The sequence below is a fragment of the Hippoglossus hippoglossus genome, chromosome 1 (genome assembly GCF_009819705.1).
Source record: "Hippoglossus hippoglossus isolate fHipHip1 chromosome 1, fHipHip1.pri, whole genome shotgun sequence".
NCBI lineage: Eukaryota > Metazoa > Chordata > Actinopteri > Pleuronectiformes > Pleuronectidae > Hippoglossus > Hippoglossus hippoglossus.
Window position 1 is genome coordinate 14,606,302 of NC_047151.1, and position 21,680 is coordinate 14,627,981.

The 21,680-nt window shown below is 41.2% G+C and overlaps 3 protein-coding genes across 9 annotated transcripts; 2 read left to right on the forward strand and 1 right to left on the reverse strand.

The window, feature by feature from the left end:
- Nucleotides 1-1,801: 1,801 nt before the first annotated feature.
- On the reverse strand, nt 1,802-4,653 carry LOC117765775 (heme oxygenase-like). The gene is made up of 6 exons (XM_034592266.1): nt 4,516-4,653; nt 4,310-4,360; nt 3,809-3,920; nt 3,502-3,717; nt 2,605-2,877; nt 1,802-2,475 (listed from the first exon to the last, which is right to left on the reverse strand). The coding sequence occupies exons 2-6, from the start codon at nt 4,351-4,353 to the stop codon at nt 2,305-2,307; spliced, it is 816 nt and encodes a 271-aa protein (XP_034448157.1). The 5' UTR covers nt 4,354-4,360; nt 4,516-4,653; the 3' UTR covers nt 1,802-2,304.
- On the forward strand, nt 3,638-10,812 carry LOC117765783 (HMG box-containing protein 4-like). 5 transcript variants are annotated; one of them, XM_034592287.1, is made up of 7 exons: nt 3,638-3,752; nt 7,641-7,745; nt 8,204-8,243; nt 8,533-8,648; nt 9,459-9,818; nt 10,328-10,450; nt 10,562-10,812. In XM_034592287.1, the coding sequence occupies exons 2-7, from the start codon at nt 7,704-7,706 to the stop codon at nt 10,604-10,606; spliced, it is 726 nt and encodes a 241-aa protein (XP_034448178.1). In that variant the 5' UTR covers nt 3,638-3,752; nt 7,641-7,703; the 3' UTR covers nt 10,607-10,812. The 5 variants fall into 5 exon arrangements, with proteins under 5 accessions (XP_034448178.1, XP_034448194.1, XP_034448169.1 ...); XM_034592303.1 differs by lacking the exon at nt 3,638-3,752 and adding an exon at nt 6,128-6,446 and having other exon boundaries at nt 8,204-8,246; nt 8,542-8,648; XM_034592278.1 differs by lacking the exon at nt 3,638-3,752 and adding an exon at nt 6,129-6,446.
- A 1,471-nt stretch (nt 10,813-12,283) lies between these two features.
- Nucleotides 12,284-19,772, forward strand: LOC117771644 (GTPase IMAP family member 8-like). 3 transcript variants are annotated; one of them, XM_034602270.1, is made up of 10 exons: nt 12,284-12,546; nt 13,924-14,258; nt 14,430-14,540; nt 14,846-14,968; nt 16,057-16,387; nt 16,495-16,554; nt 16,676-16,889; nt 16,998-17,108; nt 17,235-17,484; nt 17,671-19,772. In XM_034602270.1, the coding sequence occupies exons 2-10, from the start codon at nt 13,926-13,928 to the stop codon at nt 19,249-19,251; spliced, it is 3,114 nt and encodes a 1,037-aa protein (XP_034458161.1). In that variant the 5' UTR covers nt 12,284-12,546; nt 13,924-13,925; the 3' UTR covers nt 19,252-19,772. The 3 variants fall into 3 exon arrangements, with proteins under 3 accessions (XP_034458161.1, XP_034458142.1, XP_034458152.1); XM_034602251.1 differs by having other exon boundaries at nt 16,676-16,862; nt 16,944-17,108; XM_034602261.1 differs by having other exon boundaries at nt 16,676-16,862; nt 16,944-17,063; nt 17,217-17,484.
- Nucleotides 19,773-21,680: the final 1,908 nt, after the last annotated feature.

Genomic DNA, 21,680 nt, shown 5'->3' on the forward strand with positions numbered 1-21,680 from the left:
AAACATACAAAAAGTTTCTCTGAACAAAGATATGTTAAGATAAATCATCCATGAGCATCAGCATTTCAGCTTTTGAACTTTGTTGTCTCAGTATAACTGTAGCTTTGACTTTGATGCTGCTTTTATAGATGTGAATCTGTTTTGTTTGTTTTTTCCACAATGTGGATCCTGTCCCTTGTGCTTTGCCTCGGGTTTGTGCTTTTTGTTTTGTTATAAAAAAAAACGTTAGTTTTCATAGTTTACTGTCAGTGACATTTGCAAAGACTCGATATGCTGTGCAGTCCCTCTCAAAGCATCTTGGGATACCCCTCATCCGCCATAGATTTTGTGTGTGTGTGCGTGTGTGTGTGTGTGTGTGTGTGTGTGTGTGTGTGTGTGTGTTTTTTAAGGGGATGTGGGTAGAGATCGGTGGCATGTCAAGGTTTCTTTATGAATTTCAATGGCAGTTATATATATGTTGAAGTTACCAATTTTTTTCTGGTTTGAAGCTGCTGGATTTAGTTTTGTGTCGATGGCCTTCTTACAGCAGGTGATGCATTTTCAGAGCTCCCGGCTCCCGTATCTATCGGTACCAGACGTGTGTCCTCTCTCTGATACTAACTGCGTAAGGTAAAGCACAAACTAGTGAGCTGGTGAGAGAGAAGGACAGGGATGTATCCTGAATGTGAACCTTTATTTTTAAAGTTTTAGACAGTCAAAGTGACAATAAGGGGATATGTCTGATTTCCTCAGGCTGCTGTGCCTTTGAAGGTGGAGCTAAGCTAATTCCAGTGAAGTACAATCATTTCTGACATGACTGGTTTTTCATTCCTCAGTCTGGAGACAGATACCAGCACTGCACTGATTAACATCACTGTCAAACAGGCCGAGGGGGAAGCCACAAGTTGTGTCTGGCTGCCGTTAACAATCATTTTTGTGTTTTAATTTATAATGTGTGCTACCAGCTCACAGGTTTTAGGGAAAACATGATCAAAGTGGAAACCAAACTTTTACACAAGGACAACGTGCTGTTTCTTAAATATGTATTAAAGAGGAAAAGGTCACTGAGGAGAAAGAGAATGGTTTCTTTTTATTTGGCCAAATCATATTTTCTTTTTACCTTATTCGAATGCCAGCATGCATTGATTGTGACACAACATAATCACACAACATGTGGAACACTGTGTAGTGACTCCAGCTACCACAGGTGATCAAGATTAGGGCTGTGACTTACCATTCCCAACCTATTGTACCATTTTACTGTACAGTAAGAACTGGACAAAACTGTATTTACAGATCAATCCTGGATATAATGTTGTATTTGACTCCATGGGTAATAAAGCTTATCCTAATACTGACATGTTCTCTCGGAGTTACACTATGCCACTATCACATATGTACTAAACATTTTTCTGTCTTCAATTTGTCACCGAGTGGATTGACAACATGAATCTACATTTGATTTTATTATCAATTGTCTAATTTATCACAACGAAAATGAGTGAAAGAAAGGGTACTTACGAAATGAACCATAAATAATAACTAGAATAGCACTCAGTAGAGGCCATACCACTGCCAAGGTCCAACAGTCCCCTTAAATTCAATACAATTTCACACACATTTGTCAGTTCCCTAAATGTGCCTGATTTTCCCATAAATTATTCCGTTGGAAAATGTTGAAAAACCCTGTAATCTCGTAACGTTAAACAAAATGAAAAGAATCCTGGATCAAGATGTAATGGGTTCTTCTCTGACACGTACCACATCCTTCCACCAAGGTTTGTGGAAATCCATTCAGTCGTTTTTGTCCAAACTTGCTAACTAACAAACCAACCAACAGACAGGGGTGAAAGTACTTCTTTGGCCGAGGTTAGAATCATTAGCACCAGTGCTCATTTCATTAAGTGCCAACCTGAAGAAAAGAGGGTTTAAGTAAGTGTGTGTGTGTATTTCTGTAATTGTGTGACCTCATAAACAGGGACCAATACATGACCAAGGGCCAGATGAGCAGCCGGCACATAACCGGATGCAAAAATATTAGAAATGTCAAACCAGCTGGAGGAGGAACATCAGCTCTATGAAACCCATCTGACGAAGCACAGACACCCACAGGATTTTCTTTCAACAAAATATTTTATTAAAAAAATCACATTTACAGTATTAAGGTAATACATGTTTAACACATACTTTGTAAGTGTTGCAGAGAAAGACAATGTACATAATTTAATTCTCTGTTTAAATTAAAAAAATATTGTACAGTATTTTGACAAAAAATCAGAACAGCAACAGACCAGTGCAAAGTGTTGGTAGGATTGTGTATTGTCTCTAAAAAGCGTAGACTCCCATACTGACAGTAGCCAGAGCCACAAAGAGTCCCAGCACAAGCCTCAGCAGAGGGGAGATGTTCGTGATGGTCGTCACTGGTTTGGAGGGTGTGGAACTGTTCTGCTGCTGGTTCCCAGTGACACTCAGAAGCTTCTGTAAATCATCAAATACCTGGAAAAGAAGAGCAAGAGGGTCGGTCAGCTGCTTGTTACTTCAACTGCCAGGACAAAGGTTCACTTGTAAAGGTGACGTTTCTGCTTTCGGTTTACTCGCTCTGCTTTAACCATCATTTGCCCTCACCTGAATGTTCAACTCGAAGGATCTGACGGCCTCCTCCAGCACGCCGCTCCTCTGCTCCTCCGTGAACTCCACGCTGTTCATCCGGCTGCGGTAGAGCTGCTTGAACCGGTTGGGGCTGGAGACTCCGGGGAAGGTAAAGAACGACAGACCCTCCTTGCTCTTCAGCCCCATGGACTTCTGGGCGATTCGACCCAGGACCTGTCCGCCAGACAGGTCTCCGAGGTACCGGGTGTAAGCGTGGGCCAGTAGAAATTCAGGGTTTTCTTGACCAATCTGAAAAAAGGGAATACAAGTATTATTTATATTATCAACCAGCAGACAAGAGGGGTATCTAACCCCCCAAGGAGGTTCTGTTTTCATCCGTGTTTGTTTTTTGTTAAGATAATGCAAAGACTATACTGGACGGATTATCAGGACATTTGGTGGAAGGGTGTGGTTTAGGTCAGGAAATAATCCATTGAATTTTGGTGCAGATCCGGATCAGGGGGATGATCCAGGCATTTGTTTCCACTTTCTTTAACATTGCGAAATATGTTTTTTCGTAGTTTGTATTGATTTCTCCGAAAATAATTCATGGATCTTGATGAAAAAAGGCAGGCACATTTAGGAGACTGATATTTACAAGTTTTGGGAATGTGGTGCAGAGTCAAGTTAATATCTGAATCTAGTGAATTTAAATGTGGAGACTTTTTTCATTTTTTTTTTTTTTTAGGTCTATGGTAACAAATAGCAGAAATGTGTGTCGCTGAGAAACACAACGTGGCCTTAACTGTAAGGCTTGTTTTAACATAAGGGGGCTGTTTGGCCTTGTCGGAGGTTCTATGTGCTCCACTGAGTGCCATTCTAGTTTAAATATGAATTAAAGAAGTGTGTGTAACATGACACAGTGAAACATACCTGTCGGAGTCTGTGGCAGTATCTTTTGGTGGCTGCAGGTACAACAATCTTTTCTCTCCAGTCCTGGCCATAGAAGAATTCCAGGTCTTTCTCGATGGACTCCAGCCTGGCCAGTTCTGTGGGGAAGTAAATTGGTGCGACACCAGGGTGGTTGCAGTTCCTGTCCATTTCTTCCTCCAGCGCCCGGTAGATTTCGTACAGCGAGCACAGAAGGAGCTGAAGAGGAGACGGAGGAGGAGATTTGGTGTCAGGTCAGTATGAAAAAGTGAAGTGACCATAACATTCGAGCTGCACTGCTGTGTGTTACCTTATATTGTGCAAGGCTGACTTGTCCTCTCTGGAAGCTCAGCATCATCTGTGTGCTTTCTGCCCTGATGTGACTCTCCCTGGTCACCTCTTTGATTTGTTCAGACAAATCCCTGCAAGAGGAGATGAATCACATTCAATACAGAGAGCTCCAATGTGAAATCGAAATAAAAAACAGGTTCATTATGACCACAGGAATGATTCAATCTGTTTTGTTATGGTTTGGTTACGATTGACAAAAGATAGATACGATTAAGTGAGGTGCAGCGACAGTATTTGAATGTTTGAATTACATCCCTGTACGCTTCGTACAACTGATAAACTGTACAGAGTCTGCACGTGCTGTTCTAGAGACCTGGATTTGGATGTTGCAGGACAGTTGATCAATGTAAATATGATCAACAAATTCTAATGAAATCATTAAAACTAAATCCAGTTTGAACACTCAGGATGTCGCAGATTGATAATAAATTTTTTTTTTTACAACATCTGTTCATTGTACCTGTCCGTCAACTCTTCTGCCTCTGTCTTCTTCTCTGTCTCCATTGTGGCCCTGAAAAAAATAAAAATGTTTTTATAGAACAAAATCCGTCTCCTGCAATGATCATCAACACAATGCAGTGATTGAAGAGGTTTGAAACATCAACACGAGGTTGCAAGATTCCGAGTAGGTCAAAAGCAGCAAAGTAAATGTTGTGTTTTACTCACCAGTAAGTTTGACGTCCTGTAGGTTTGGTAGTTTGGGTCCACAGTGATCCACTGTTCTCTCTCAGGATGTTCTGCTCTGTGTGCCTGCTGTACAGTCCTGTCCCTGTTTTATAGCAGCCCTGCTCTGTCTCCTCCCTCCAGCAGCTGAATGAAAACAGGAACTCAAGTGACACAAACCACAGCTAAACATGATCTGGCAAGTTCAGCTGTAACAGTAGGAGGGACTGAGATTTAACATGATGCAGCAACTCTGAGCAGAGCTTGGTGGGGGGAAGTGGCCGAGGAGGAGCAACACAGGACTCGAAGCATGAGTCAGGAAGTTTGAGTTGTGTGGGAGGGAAGAGGGCTAAACATGACAGAGCAGCTTTGGAATTCCAACCACAGGAGAGGAGGCCCCAGCTGTAAACATGACTGTGTTCCTGAGAAAGGAGGGAGGGAGTGCTGAAACAGTGACTCAGAGAAAAACAAACGATCTGAGCCAGGAGCACACAACAGCAGTTTGCACTTCATGAGGAACATGTTTATTCACATTACTAGATCACTGATCAGACACAAAAAGTCCAGGAAGTGAGACTGAGAAGTGTGTGGGTCGAGCTACGTATACAAGTGGAGACTAATACACGTTAAAAGACCAAATATTCTGCGTTCCTTCAGTTATTTTGTCCATTTTTGTTTCAATAACTCTGCTACTGATTTAATTATGAAAAAAAATATTAAGAAGTTTTCAAATTTGTAACCAGTGCTTGAATGTAACAAAGTACATTTACTTCATTACTACTGGAGTACATTTTCATGTATCTGTACTTAAAGTTAATTTACTTTCAGGCTTTCACTTTTACTCCACTACAACTATCAGCAAATGTCTGTACTTTTACTCCACTACATTTTTACAATGCATTGCATAACATGTTCACATTGTTGTTTTTATATTTAGTAATATATATATATATATATATATATATATATATATATATTTAGGCCATGGGGCTTTTTATTTTAAGAAATCAATAATGAGAGAGGAACTGATCCACTGGTCCAATTAGAGCATAGGTGATGTCAGACCCTGTGATAATCAAGTGTTTTCAGTGGCATCATGTGCAGCATTTATTCATTAATTTATTTATATGACAGTCTGTACTATTTATTTAACATAATATACAGTAAGCCCGGTTAATGATGTAGTGGACTGCTGCATTAGGGAATAGGCTTCACTGAGCAAGTACTTTTTTTTAAATACAATTTTGAAGCATATTTAAAAGCAAGTACTTACTTTTACTCAAGTACAATGTTTTACTTGAGTAAAGTTTGTTCTATTTCTTTCTTCTAAAGTAGAACGTTTGAGTACTTTCTCCACCGCTGTTTGAAACTATAAACTTTTATAAACTATTACTATGTCAAATCTATTTAGAAATGGCAGCATACATCACAAATGTAGATGTAGAAGTAGTATGTCCATGAGGTCAGTTTAAAGTGAATCATAGAATAGAATCTAGAGATTTTATTTTTACTTTTACACTCGGTCGATCCTGACGTCATGACGAATTCACGCTGGGAACTATCAGAGGACTGCGCTGATTGGCCAAATTATATCACTTGTCTGTTTTTATTATTATTATTACTGACTACTTTACAGAATATACAATAGCAGTATATATAAACAACACCTGCCTGTGCCAAGAAATACAAGTAAATAAAATAAATGCATAAATAAAACTTTGAGGATCGTCAGTCCACGTGGAGGGTTCTCTTTCACGCGGGACGTAAACGAACAATTTGACGTGAACTAGCATCATGGCGGAAGAGGAGCGTGTCGGTGGTTCGCTTTCACACCGTCAGAGATTTGTTTTAAGAAGTTTTCTGTAAACTTTGATCGGAATCTAACTTTAAATGTATCCGATCCGATCACCAACAGGAAGCAGTGTTTGACTCAGGTGTGTACAAACACTCAGAAACACGTGTCACTGACGCTCTGTGGAGAAATACACGACACAAACGCAACACGATGGAAAGTTGTGCTCGAGTCTGTCCCAGTCCGTTCTACTGAGGATGCGTTCAAAGCTGTGGACAATGTGGGATTTTTGACCACTTTACCCCTGATGCTCTTCAATGTTTCCAGTTTCCAGATTCGTCCATTAAAACTATCATGACATGTAAATATTCTGTGTTGACATGGCGATAATATATATTCAATACATGTCTAATATCTTTGCAAGACCTTTCTCTTGTGTTGTGCTTTCACATGGCTAAATACAGGCAATGTCAAAGGAAATACATGCATAAGGAATATTATTTATCTTATAAGGGGTCCTGTGCTGAGAAAAATGGAGAACCTGTACTTTAGATTATCGGCTGCTGTCTTAAGTGCAATATTACATTTTAAATGGTGTAAATAGATTATGTCTCATTCTCTTTCTCTTGTACTTGCCCTGCAACTCTTCCCCTCGGATTGAAAACCTTTGAAATAACCTTTTCTCTGGTTGAAATCGCCTCAAGTTCACAAAAAGAAGACCAACTAAAAAAACAACAAAACAACCCACCCAAAGACATTGTTAAATAAAAAAACTTGGCTGGTTTGCATGTTCATCCACTCTGGCAACACGGCTCCTACAGCTGTCTATTTCTCTGCACCTTGTTTGGTCCAACAGTCTAAAAACTCAAAAATAGGCTTTTAAATGTACTCTCTTGCATGACAGGGCATTAAATCCTCATATTGAGGTCAAAGCTTGCACAAACTAGAATGGCACTCAGTAGGGGTTCCTGGGCCAATTCCTGGATGGACCCCCTGATCCAGATCTGCACCAACATTGAATGAGCTCCTCCCTGACCCGCACCTCATCCCTCCACCAGGTTACATGGTCGTCTGTCCAGTAGTTTCTGTGTCAACCTGCTGACTAACAGACAAACAAATGCAGGCGAAAGCATCACTTCCTTGGCAAAGTTAATAAGTGTATGGCGATGAAGTGGGTCATTCATCAACAGAATAGTTGACGCGTCTTTTTCTGTTAGTTTACTAATCAAGGGATCATTGCAGCTCTACTTAATCTCAACTGGAGCTCATTCTCTCCAGCCATGTTGCACCCAGTGATGCTGCTGTCCCACTCTGCCTCTCATTGCTGACTGTATAGATGGATGGTGAAGCAGGCCTGAGCACTTAAGAAGAAAAGAAAAAGCTGCACAAATAGGTTTTGATGGAGGAACCAAAGCCAGATGTTGAGGAACATGACATCAAGGTGAATTTCTCCTTCAGCTGCAGCTGGATTCTGAACACTGAGCTGTGACGAGACAAATCGTGATACACATACAAGTTCTAAACCTGACTCATGCACTGTCATCTGTATTGTAGTCTCATGTTCTGCTGCTATGACAACAGACCTTTGCAGGCATGACTGCAGACATGTAAACTCTGAACTGTGCTGCTTTATTGCAGCCCTTAGTAAGTATATGGCTGTGTGTTCATTACGATACAGTTTAGAACATGTTGTGCTATCTCTGCTGATGTAATGGTGTGAATATCTTCAGTTAACTGATACATGCAAATGAAAGTGCAGGGTTACGTTAATCCCTCTCTGTATTTATTAAATAATAAAGACTAACTTTATCATAGTACTATTGCTGATAGGTAAATATTAGTGTATTTACTTTCCTGCATTAACCTTAAATATGATGGGTTATTGTTCAACTCTTTCAGGAACCAAAAGGCTCCGTCAGCAAGATGACACAACAGTCTGGTAAGAGGACGTGTGAAGAGTAAAGGTCTGTGTGGTTATTTAGTAACTTTTATTAAAACAGCTCAGAGCAATCATGTGACTACAATCTGCAGAGAGGGAACATTTCATTAGATAAGAGTGAGTGTATAATGGGGAAATCGTACGAATACATGGCACATTGCAGAGAAATCGTTTTATCACAATATATGTAATTGTATAAGTGATCTGTAACATATGAATTATATCTTTCAAAAATTACAATATTGGTTTAGGACACATTTCTGTTTTCTCACCACAATCTCCTCTGCAGGTGTTAGTGGAACTGAGCCTGATAATTATGGAGCGGACTTCCTGTCTGCCGTTCCAGTCTGTGAGCCCCATGACAGATGGAGGGAGAGAGGAGGAGGAGGAGGAAGAGGAGGAGAGGTGAGAGAATGTAAAAGATGAAGCCTGACAAACTTTGGACTGAAACTGATGTTTGTTAAAACGTTATCCAAAGTCATTGATCGTTCAGCCTTTCATGAGATTATTATAGAATTCAACAACCGCTGAATGTCAAGGGCCGATGCTGATATTGATATGAGGGAGTAAAACAAATTCTGATACAGATATTTTGACCCATAAATATATTAAAAAACATTTGGCAATGATTTCTAAGATGTTGTTATCCACCCCTTAGGAGTAAGCACTGTAATTGAGTCTTGATATTTTACCATTTAACTATAAACTTTATTATAAATAACTAGATATGAAGAAAACGTATGTAGTCCCTGAAAATAATGTACAAAATAAAATGTAAACATAAATGCACATCTTCTCTGCATTGATTAATCTGTAAAATAAACGTTTTCATATTGGCAAATATAACTGCTGATATGTGTGTGAAACTCATATTGGCAGATTTTTAGAGAGTAACTGATAAATAGTAATACACAGAGTTTAAAAAATCTAATATGTAGTCATCTCAATGTATGGCAGTACACTCTGCTTGTATTAGTAATTCTGGGACACTAATATTCCTTCATCTGTGATACTTAATATCTTAAATACCTTTAATTATGTTCTTAAAGACTCTAATAATAAACCTGCAGAAACCCTGTATATAAACTCCCACAGGATATCCAGGACGACGTGTTGCATTCATGTTGCACAGCAGGGGGCAGCATTGTTCAGGAGTCCAAATTTGCTTACTACTTTCACTTCCACTCACCATTTTTCTTCTGTTGTCTCTCTCAGGCAAGTCCAAGCTCCCTGCTCGAGTACAGCGTCTATCTATGTGACCAGCACCGCACCCTCACCCCCCCTGTCACCCCACCAACCCAGAGGCCTTGTCCATTCACACCTCCTCTTAGTTCAGTGACAAACGTGGCTGCTGCAGTTAACGCTGCAGAAGATCCAGCTGTTCCTGGCCCCATGACTGGCACCTGCAGTCCCATTTGCTCCATGTGCAGTCCCACTGCTTCAGGCTGGGACTCTCTCAGATCCACATCCAGGATTCCTAGCTGCTCTGATGGAGATCCTGTCAGTGCTGCTGCTCACCTTCACCTCCTGGGGGAGTCCTTGTCCCTGATTGGACACCATCTTCAGGAAACAGATGTAAGGCAAACATTTTCTGTCAACACGGGTTTTGAATACAGCTCAGTGGTGCTTTGTTTGATAGTGACATAAACATCATTAATGGGCTGTACATTCATAATGGGATAACCATACTGAATCTGTTAAATCATGATGAAAGTGTTCGTGGAACCCAGCTCATACAGTTGGAGTGAGATAGGCCTGAAACAAGTATATTGTTTACATTTCTATGTATAGCTATATGGATGTATATGCATATTAAATATATATATATATATATATATGGATCTGCTTGTATTAAAGCAGTCTCTGGCATCGTCGTGGAAAGACAATTTAAGTTTGTAACAGATTCGAGTCCTAAACTTTGAAACACATATTCTGTGTTAATATGTGTTTTCTAAATTCCCTCTGTCCAAATTGTAACTTTTACAGGATTTTACAGGCGGTTGCACTTGTCATTTGGCTCCTGGAGAACATGCAGCACATTCACTGACTGAAGGAACCTTTGTCGTCTTTATGTGTCTCTGTAGAAAATGTTGAACGTGTCCAGCAGCTTGTCTCTGCTCCTCGACTCTCTGCTTTGTGCCCTGGCCCCAATAATCTGCCTCACCGCACAGATACCAGAGCTCAGGAGCTGCACACAACACACACTGGTGAGAGACGCACACGGACACCACACGCTGTCCACACGTGACACTACTGTTCTGTCAGTATTTCATGACACAAGGAGGAAACACTTAGGTTTCATCATGTCTCTTTTCAAGGCCTCCACTCTGGAAAACATTGCCTATATGATGCCTGGGCTGTGAGTGATGATGGAGACCACAAGGGCACATGTGCTCTAATAGGTTGAAAGACACTTCAGTTTAGTTTACATAGAAAAAGTAAGAATCAAATCTATTTCATTATAAAATAATATTGGTTTGCACTTTATATTTGTGTTAATTGTACACTTGAACACATTAGTTTATGTTTATGTATTGGTTGTTTAATTAAAAGACATATTTGAACACTTCTTTACTGTTCTTCATTTGAATATTGACACAGACTTCCAGTGTGAAAATCTGGCATCGCAAACTTTTGGTGTCTTAGGTTTATACTTGAATATATTGTTGTTACAATTTCCACAATATACTGTAATTAGTTTGCATTAGCACAGGTATGGAATGCTACTATATCTTCTCAGAGTCCTGGCTGATGATAATGTTCATTTTATTGCACATTAACGAAATAGTCGAGGTACAGAAGCAACTTAATGAATTAAGTTCTCATCTAAATGTGTTATTGTAGTGAACCATGTGTGATTGTAAATGTTAAAACAGTGAAATGTTTACTTATACCTTTGTGCATTTAAATAATCATGTATACCAGTGAATCATTTTCTATATGGAAGCACAAAGCTCACACAAGCTCAAACTGACCAAACACCTCAGCTGTAATATATGCTGAGAGATGCAGGTCATTTCCATTGAGTTTCTATATATAACCTGTGCTTCTTACTGTAAAACATTAATTTGATTAATGTCAAACAACTGAACAGATACTATGAAACTTAGTTGGGGATGAAGTCTGGGTTAAAGAATAACCCATTCAATGTTGGTGCAGATCTGGATCAGGGGGCGTGTCCATGATTTTTCTTTTCTGCTTCCTTTAACATTGCGAAATTCTGCATTTTGATCTGGTGAATTCAAATGTGGTTTCATAAGGGGATGGTTGGGCCTTGGCAGAGGTTAGAGTGACATTCTACTCACTTATGAATCATCAATAATTTCAACACCTCTTCAAAAAAAGTTGGATAATCATCAATCCAACCCGAGATTCAGTTTGAGGCTCCGATGGTTTTATACACAGACGTATTGATAGGTTCCATCAAACACTGACTCACAGCACAAGCAGGGAGAAACTTGTTCTATTTACACTGTGAACCTGTCACGTCGTTCTGGGACCTGCCCTCCGACCTGCTCTGAGGTGATGACTGCAACAGATACTGGTGGAAAGTCAATAAATCATTTTACTCAGGTACTGGACTGTTAAATACACCTATCTCAAACAATTTTGAGATATATGTATTTGTACATTATAATGATAATAATCATCATCAGAGAAGAAGAAGAAGTGAAATAAAAGAAAGGGAAACTAAATAGACAATATATAACAATATAAAATAATTAAAATAATAAAATATAATCAGGGTTATTATTTTCACTTTATGCTACTAAATACTTTCACTTTATGAAATAAAGTATTTATTCTTACTATAGAACTTTATTTTACAGGATGAGTTACTACTTCTCTAATCACAACTTCAAGCAACATCATAATATTTACAGGCGTATTTTACCAGTTATTCCCTTTGACGACTGTAGACCAGGAAGGCCGGCTCATCCTCACAGATTTGCATGAGCTCTGACACTTCACGGGTGTAGCAGATCCAAACTAACCTAGAAAGATTTACATCCGCCTTGGGATACACCTCCTGCGCCCCATCCTGGAATGCTTAGCAGCCAGGAAACAAAAGAAACTTGTTGTGCACCACAAAAAAAAAAGACGTGTGCATGTGTTCAGAAATGGGAGTGGTTGTGGGTCTGGTAGTTTTCCTGAGATCGCGAGCCTCACCTGCACTGACAGCTTTTTGGGCAGTCGACATGTACTGAGGTTGAGTGGATGAGTAATTCAGTGACAGCTGAAGAGACGGAGCAGTGAGAGAAGACGATACATGAACACAGCAGCAGGGACATCACACAGCGGAGTGAGTACATGTTTCCTATGGTTTTAATAATGAATGTATAGATACCAGTGAGTGAGTTGTCAGTGTCATTTAAACTACAACACCAATACAGTTTACTTTCATTATTAGTTTAATGCTAAATCAGATTTTTATCTCTGTGTTAAATACAGTCTTTGTTAAATAAGTCACTGTCTTGTATCATAGGGATCTTGCCATGGATCCTATTTCTGTGTGCACTTGTACGTGGATGTGGTTTGTACATGCCTGCATGTAATTGGGATTGTTAAAGTCCTGGTAGAATGTTGTCGGACAGGGCGGGCAGGGTGTGGCTGGGATGCAGTGAGCAACCTAAGAAAAAGGTTCCAGTGAAATGAAAGCTCACCTGAGCGAGAGCACGGCCTTTAGTGAATTACCTTTAGATCTGGTTCACTCAGGCACAACAGGTGAGAGGAGGAAGTGAACAAGTAGAAATATGAGGAAGGGAATGCAAGAAGTGGACAGATCTTTGACTGTGGGACATTTAGAAAGAGATCAGAGAAGGAAAAACAATCTGAGTTAAAACAGGCATCAGGCTTCACAATGTTCATGTTTATTTAAAGATCACTCATCCTGTCTATAAATACCGAATTAGATTATAATAATAAAATGCTTTATTTATATAGCACCTTTCAAAACATAGTTACCAAGTGCTTCACAAGTGCAAGACAACAAATTGAAAATGAAATGTGACGCAGGAATCTCAAAATGGGGGACTTGTCTTTAAATCTTAAGGTGACCTTAAAGATGTCCCCATCAATCATTAACATCTGAGCACCTGAAACTCAAAGTGGCCGTGTTACAGGGGGCGCTATCGAGCCCATTGGCTATGCCCAAGCAACATAAACTTTGCGACTTTCACATTGCCTGAAGCCACATTAAGTGAGTTTTCCAGCATCCTAAGGCCCTCACAAATATGTTCTTGCAGCAATAATAATAATCATAATAATAATAATCCCCATCATCATAATCATCATTAAAAAAAACAATAGGTCTTTTGCACCTTCAGTGCTCTGGCCCTATAGACTTGTGCGTGTTTGAGGTACTGCTATTAGTGCCTCTATATATAAAAATAGTTCAAATGAGCACACAAATATAATAAAATCAAGAAGTATAAATACTTTCTGAGGTACTTCTACCAGTATAGATCAAGTAATTGAAATAAAATAATCAAACAACTCAGATGAAATCAGCTTAGACTTTTGGGGCATTTTTAAGAAGGAACTTAAAATGCCAGCCTTATATCCCCAGGCAGGTCGTGTCTGGAAACAATGGAAAAAGTCGTTTCACGAGCTTCATCAGTTTTACCAGAGATGTATGAAGTGCATCATTATCAACATTTCATCTTTTCCTTCTTTCCAGCCATGAGTGATCACCTCAGAAGTAGCTACTCTGGGTCCTCAGCCCCAGAGCTGAGGCTCATTCTTCTGGGGAACCTTGGATGTGGAAAGACGTCTTCAGCCGACACCATCCTGGGCCAACTGTCGCCCGTCTCTCCCTCTGCCTCCAGGAGCTGCCAGCTGCGACAGGGCTTCACCGAGGGCAGGAGCGTGACCCTGGTGGAGGCGCCGAGATGGTACTGGAACGGCGACAAGATGGAGGACAGCGTCAGGAAGGAGACGGAGCGAGTGCTGACACTGGCAGCACCGGGTCCACACGCCATTTTGCTGCTGGTGCCAGTGGGCCAGTTCACAGAGGTTGGTTTACTGCTTCAGTTGTGCTTGAGCTTTTTGGAAAATAACTGTTTGGAGTAATCGTTTCAAATGTCAGATTCAGTCAAACTACAATGAACAAAATGAAGCCAGTATGAAATGTAAATCATTTTATTTCAGTGGATTTAGCAATATGTTTTTCTTTGGTGTTCCCAGATGGAGGGTCGAGTACCTGTAGAGTTGGAGCAGGTGTTTGGGGAGGAGTCACTGGATCACACCCTGGTCATGCTGACGTGTGGGGACTATTTGATGGGAAGAACAGTGGAGGTATAGACATGTACACCTGTCCCCTTTCAATTCATCTTTATTTTAGTTTATTTTATTTAGCACTGTGTCAAATCTGTACAGAAATTAACGTTTGGCTAAATCTTACTGATCAGTGTATTATAAAAACAATACACTGTTAGCCCCGATCTTGTCCGTGTGTTATCTCAACTGATTTGAACCAGTGCACCTTCTCCTTCAGACATCCTTGCACTATTTTCTGTTCGATTTGGACAGACCAGCTGCAGGAGAAAGACGACATCATTGCCTCAGGTCTAAATTCACACAGAGCAAATTGTTTTCCACAGGAATACCTGCAGAAAGAAAATCCAGGCCTGCGGCAGATAATTGAGCGCTGCGGGGGGCGGTGCCATGTCATCAATAATCGTCAGCGACAGGACAGGGAGCAGATCCGCGAGCTGCTGGAGAAGGTGAGACGGAGCGATGAACAGAGACGTGTCGATGCAATTCAGAATTAAATCATTTCACAGTTTTATCTTTTATTTTGTGTGTACTTGGAAGCACTTCAGTTTTATTGAAAACTGAGTTCTTTGTTACCTCCGCCAAAGAGGTTGTGTTTTCACCCCTGTGAGTTTGTTGGTTTGTTGTAATAATAGCTTGCGTTTATATAGCGCCTTTCAAGAGACCCAAGGACGCTTAAAGCAAGATTACACAAAAACTACTGGATGTATTTCCACCAACCTTGATGGAAGGATGTGGTTCAGGGAAGAACCCATTAAATTTTGGTGCTGATCCAGGAGTTTTCTTACACTTTCTCTAACATTGCAAGAAGTTAAAGGTTCAGCGTGTTAGATTTAGGTGAAAGGGATCCATTGAAAGAAATTGAATATAAAATAATCACTTAAATTTGACAAATTGTTGTTTTCTTTACCCTAGAATGAGCCCTTTATATTTACATACTTTATGTTTACATCAAAAGTGGGTCCTCTCTACGGAGGCCGCCATGTTTTTTTACAGTAGTCAAAACTGGATAAACTAAACACCTTTAGAGTTTTTATGACAACTGAAGGTTACCACAGGTTCTCTTTCCTGTTTGGAAGGGGAGGGTAAGGTGAGGGGTATTCAGCTGCAACATGCAACTTCACCACTAGATGTCACTAAGTTCTACACACTGAACCTTTAGAGACATTCTTGACAAAAGAATAAGGTATTATTTTTGAGTGTGTGCAATTAGGTGCAGATCCAAATAACATCTGGATGTAATTAATTTAAACGTGGTTTCAAAAGGGAAATGTTGGGCCTTGGTGGAGGAAAGAATTCAACTGAGTGACGCTGTACTTTGAATTACTCTGTCTGAGCACGCTGTAGTTCCCAGCAACGCCCTGTTTTCCACTCAATCACACCCAGCTGTGGTCAGGACCGGTTTGGGGATTAATGATGAATCATTATCGCTAACTTTCACTGACCTGGAAATTCATCCTACACTGCAAGTTATTATAAAATGTGACATAATTATATACGTGTAAATGTGAGTTATTGTTTGTTATTTATATAACAGGTGGAGAATATGGTGCAGGCAAAGGGGGTGTACCACAAGAAAACTGTGCAGGAGCGAGATCTGGAGAGACGAGTGAACGAGAGACGACAGGAACTTATGGAGAGTTACAGAGCTAAAAAGGAAGAGAGAATAGAAAGTAGAGGAGAGGAGGGCGGTACAACCTTGGAGACGTGGAGGAGTCAAGAGAGGGACGAGACGGAGAGAAGAGCAGGTGGAAGTCAAACGTCCAATGGGCTTCATTCAACTCCAGAGCGAGAGTCGTATTCATCATATTCACAGATGCAGGATGACAGGCAGGTGAAGAGGACGCCCAGCTTCAGACTGAACCCAGGTAAACCCACTTTTGTTCTTTATCACAATATCTTATATTTTTTTTTAAAAGAGGAAAACATGAGCAGAAATCCTGTAGGACTTTTATTTATTGTTTTGCTTTTGTAGATGGAGCTGTACTCTCTCAAATGTCTGAAGTTGCATCATCTCCGAAACTGATTACAACGTGTAAGTCACAGGACTTCGTTGGCTTTTATTATATCATTTAACAGTTAACTTATATATTGATTCACGTTTAATTATAATTGACTTTTTTTATTTCTTTACTAAACTCTGGATTCACTTTCAGTTCATCACAGAATCAACAGCTTTGAAGAGAGATTCCCCGAGGCGTCTCCTACTTCCTCTCCCTATTCACCCGTCTTCTCCTCCTCCCCTTCCTCGCCATCCTTTGCTGCCTCCTCTTCCACATTCCCCTCATCCTCCTCCCCCTCCTCATCTACCTTTGCCTCCGCCTCTCCCACGTCATCCTCTTCATTCCCTTCATCCTCCTCATCCTCCACATTCCCCTCATCCTCTACATCTTCCACAGTCCCCTCATCCTCCACATCTTCCACATTCCCCTCATCCTCCTCATCCTCCACATTCCCCTCATCCTCCACATCTTCCACATTCCCCTCATCTTATTCAACCTCCCCATCAACGTTTGCTTCCGCCTCTCACACATCATCCTCTTCATTCCCCTCATCCTCCTCATCCTCCACAGTCCCCTCATCCTCCACATTCCCCTCATCCTCTACATCTTCCACAGTCCCCTCATCCTCCACATCTTCCACATTCCCCTCATCCTCCTCATCCTCTTCATTCCCCTCATCCTCCTCATCCTCCACAGTCCCCTCATCCTCCACGTCTTCCACATTGCCCTCATCTTATTCAACCACCTCATCAACTTTTGCCTCCGCCTCTTCCACCTCGTACCCCTCATCCTCCTCATCCTCTCCGGAGCTGCGTCTGGTGCTTCTCGGGCGCTCCGGAGCAGGGAAGAGTGCAGCTGGCAACAGCATCCTCAGGGGAGAAGAGTTCAAGTCGGACCCGGACAGCCTCACGTCTATCACTCAGCAGTGTGAGAAAAAGAAGGCGCTGGTTGAAGGACGAAGGGTTAGTGATTGTTATTGTTGTTTGGCTCACGCTCATTTTCAATTTCCTTTCTCTTATCCCACCAAGGGCCAAAATCCCAAATTACTTCTATGTGACACAATCTTTTTGTCATAGAACAGTCGAGGTCTCCCATGATCTGCCTGTGTTTTTATATTGCTGTATGTGTCTCCTCTCTATCACCTGCAGGTGGCAGTGGTGGATACCCCAGACTGGTTCACTTCAGAGCGAACTCCTGATGAGGTGCGAGCTCAGATCTCCTCCTGTGTTGCTTTGTCCAGTCCCGGCCCCCACGCCTTCCTCCTGTGCGTCCCATTGGACCAGCCCGCAAAGACCGAGCTCCAGGCCCTCAAAGCCCTCGAAGTTGTTTTCGGCCCGGATGCGATCCAGAAACACACTCTGGTCCTTTTCACTTACGCAGATCGACTGAGGGAGAGTGGGAAGGCAGGAAACAACAGCATAGAGGAATATATTGCCAGTCAGCGGGGGGATTTGTTAAACCTTGTGGAGAAATGCCGTGACAGGTTTCATGTTCTGGAGAGCGGAGGGGGTCAGGGGGAGAAGAGGAACGTGGCGGAGCTGCTAGAGAAGGTGGAGCAGACGGTGAGGGAGGCCGGAGGACAGTGTTACTCTTGTCCTGCTTTTCAGGAGGCTGAGAACCGAGTGAGACAGAGACAGGTAGAGATAGCGAGAGAGAAAAGAGGCAAAAAGCTGGAGCAGGAAAAATCAAGCGAGGTTGCACAGCTTAACTCTGAGAGGCGGTTAGTCTATCCCTACATGCAGTCTGTGGCCGAGGCAGAAGAGGAAGTGAGAGAAGATGAGATTGAGAAAACACGGCATGAGGCAGAGATGAGTGTAAGCACCATGGACATCGAGAGCATTCCTCCTATTACGCTTTCAGGCTTGTCGCCTTCACTCCTTCGTTCCATTATGGAGAAAATGGAGTCTAGTGCAAAAATGTTACCCAAGCTGCTGTCAGACGGCTCCATGTGGGCTGGTGAGGGAGCTAAGAAGGTGAAAAGTAGCCCAGTGTGGGGGACGGTTGGCAGCAGAGCACAAAACGTCCAGAAGATGATGGTTGATAGTTCAGTTTGGGGAAAGGTGGGAGCTGGCGCCAAACATGCATCCAAACTAGTAGGAGATAGAGTTCCCAAGGTGGTGGTGGATAGTTCTGCGTGGGTGGGATCTGGAGCAAAAGCAGCAGCAGCAAGTCCCATGTGGGGGAAAGTTGGTTCCGGGGCCAAACTAGTGGCGGACAGATCCATGCTTGTAGGGGCCGGGATCGGAACTGGGGCCAAGAATATGGCACAGAGTCCTATGTGGGGAAAAGTAGGATCTGGGGCCAAGAGCGGAGCTAAACTGATAGCTGATAGTTCTTTACGAGTCGGTGCTGGAATCGGTGCCGGTGCAAAGAAGGTGGCGCAGAGTCCGGCGTGGAAGAAAGTGGGCTCGGGGGCCAAAGCAGGGGCCAAAATGGTGGCTGATAGCCCAATGTGGGAGAAAGCCGTGACCACTGTTAAACAGGTGCCCAAGGTTGTTATTGCGGGCGCACTGCTGGGTCTCCTGCTGGGCTTGTTTTTGTGGGGTCTCCTCGGCGGAGCTGTCGGTGCAGCTGCTGGATCAGTGGTAACTGAAGTGGGCAGACGGAAGCTCAGCAAGAAAACCACGTTAGAAAAGACGAACGAAGTCGTAAAATCTGTGGAGAGAAAAGTGAACGACAGCGTGGAGTCACTGGCAAAACAAGGAGAGAAAGTTCTGAAAACTGAATGAACGACTGAAGGGAGTGTGTTTGTAAAGTGCTTAACATTAATTAAGACATTGATTTGTTTTGATTTAGTACCGTCACAATTTAACTCAAAATCAACTTCTTATTTATTCACCGAAATTTAAGATAAAGGGTTTATTTTAAAATAGAAGATATTTTATTAACAATCGACTTGATATTGTTTTCAACTTCTTTTATTCCTCTAGTTCAAGAAGGTGGGTGTTTGTGACTTTTAAGAAATGTTGAATATTACCCACAGTAATTGATAGATTGATATTTGTCATCCAAGCAACAAATATCTATGTATGAAAAGAATGTCTACATTCTACATAAGTATGTAGGTACGTGTTTTCTATACAGTCTGCAGTCAGCTTCTCTAAGAAAAAAATGCAATTATTGTAAAATAATTATTATACTTTATAATTATACTTTACAGTATTATTTTGCCAAATTCTTGCCCATCACTAAATGTAAGCAGTAGATTCAAGGTGAATTTAAACTTGATTTCTATAAGTCTGTCAACACGTTATATTACACACTCTACACTGTACAGTACATCATTCACTGAGCACTTTCCCCTTATACTTTATTGTCCTGTACTTAATTAAAGAAAATTCATTGTTAAATTATTGCTTTTGTGTCTCTTTTGAATGATTTTGTTGCAAATTGGCAAAAGTAATGTTTTACAAATATTATTAATTATTAATATTGTGTATTTAAATATTTTTACTATTGATACTAAATTGACTTAACATTTGAAAAACCTGGCAGCTTACCAAACCTGTTTATTACAAAGCGGTGTCCTTACTTTTCACAAGCTAAAGCTGCACCTAGACCATCAGTACCACTCCTCACGTGCACGTTTCTGTACGTCATGGCTGAAATTGAGCTTGGTGCATATTTGTACACGTGGTTGTGATGTTGAGAGGGGCAGAGTGTTGGAGGGGAAAATGCGCGGAGGCGAGGTCATTATCTCTGAGTCCCAGCCTGACCTGCTTCACCCTGTTTGACCTCCTGTATCAGGACAGAGAGGATATAACACTCCAGCACGCTCAACTGCTGTTAAGGTTAAAGTTTCATTTTGGCCAATCTTATGCGTCACTGCAGTCTGACTGTTAAAAATTGCAGTTTTAAAAAACAGGCAATTTCCTCCAAAGGCCTGTAGCAGAAAAAAGTGATGTTTTGTAGATTTCGGTGTCTAGATCTGAAGAGATAACAACATGGGTTAAAAGGGGGTTCCTAAAATGCTTACCCTGAATGGATAGTTCAAATTCAAATTTATGAATTTAATAAATGTAATGAATAAATGTGAAAAATTATATATTTACATTTCCAAAGCCCAACAGTCCCCTAAACAAAACACATTTAAATTCATTAAATCCAGATTTTTGTGTGGATCAGCTACAGATGTCATTTACTCATAAATAACCGTCCCTTACACATGTCTGATAATTTTTTTTCCTCAAGATCCATACTATTTTTCTGGGAAATCAAGGAAAATTATCCAGATCTACATGTACAATTTAATGGGTCCTTCCTCCCTGACCCACACCACAACCTCCCACCAAGTTCTGTGTTAATCCATCCAGTAGTTTCTGCATAAACCTACTAACCTTCAGACAAACAGAAACATGTCCTCCCTGGTGAAGGTAAAGGTGGATATGGAGAGTTGGAAGATATGATTAGATCAAAGAAAATATGAGAGGTTTAGCATGTTTGCATTGTGACACACAATTAGTCAACTTGTTTTTTTTCACAGACGACATATTGTCATGTTCCCAGTAGTAAAAACACAGATCTAAATTATACAATGAATGATTCAGTTTCAGGGCCCTGGTGTTGTACATGACTCACTGTCTTTCTCACTGCAGCACTTGAATAGAACAGAGCCATTGTTGTTGGTGAACACTTGTGCTTTTCCTACTATGACAAGTCTGAATTCCTGCTGCCAAAAAGGCCCGTTCACTAGGTTTCCACTCTCGACTACATGTCTCGGATTATTGAGACATGAGGAAAAAGGAAAAAAAAACTTTTAAAGCTGTCCCTGTTAGGTTTTCAGATCTGTCTGAGTCTGACCTGTAGCACAAACACAGGCTCAGATCCAATCACATGATGGGCGTAGGTGCATGTGTTGCCAGCCTGAGCTGATTCCTGCAGAGCCGGTACACTGGCTGTTTGTTCTGAATAAATACACACTGCACAACTGTCGAATGTGCATCGATAAAACACAGCACATGTGACATATCATCATCTAAGTTGATAGGATGGACCTGTGCAAACAATTTGCACACCCAGCAGCTATGGAGCAAATAAGCTTTTCATGTTTCTGACCACATGACTATTGTAGCTCCATGTTTGGTCCCTACCAGCTCCTGAGATAAATATCTGGCTCTTAAGCTCTTTAATGCTCCACTACGCTCACCAGAGAAGTTTT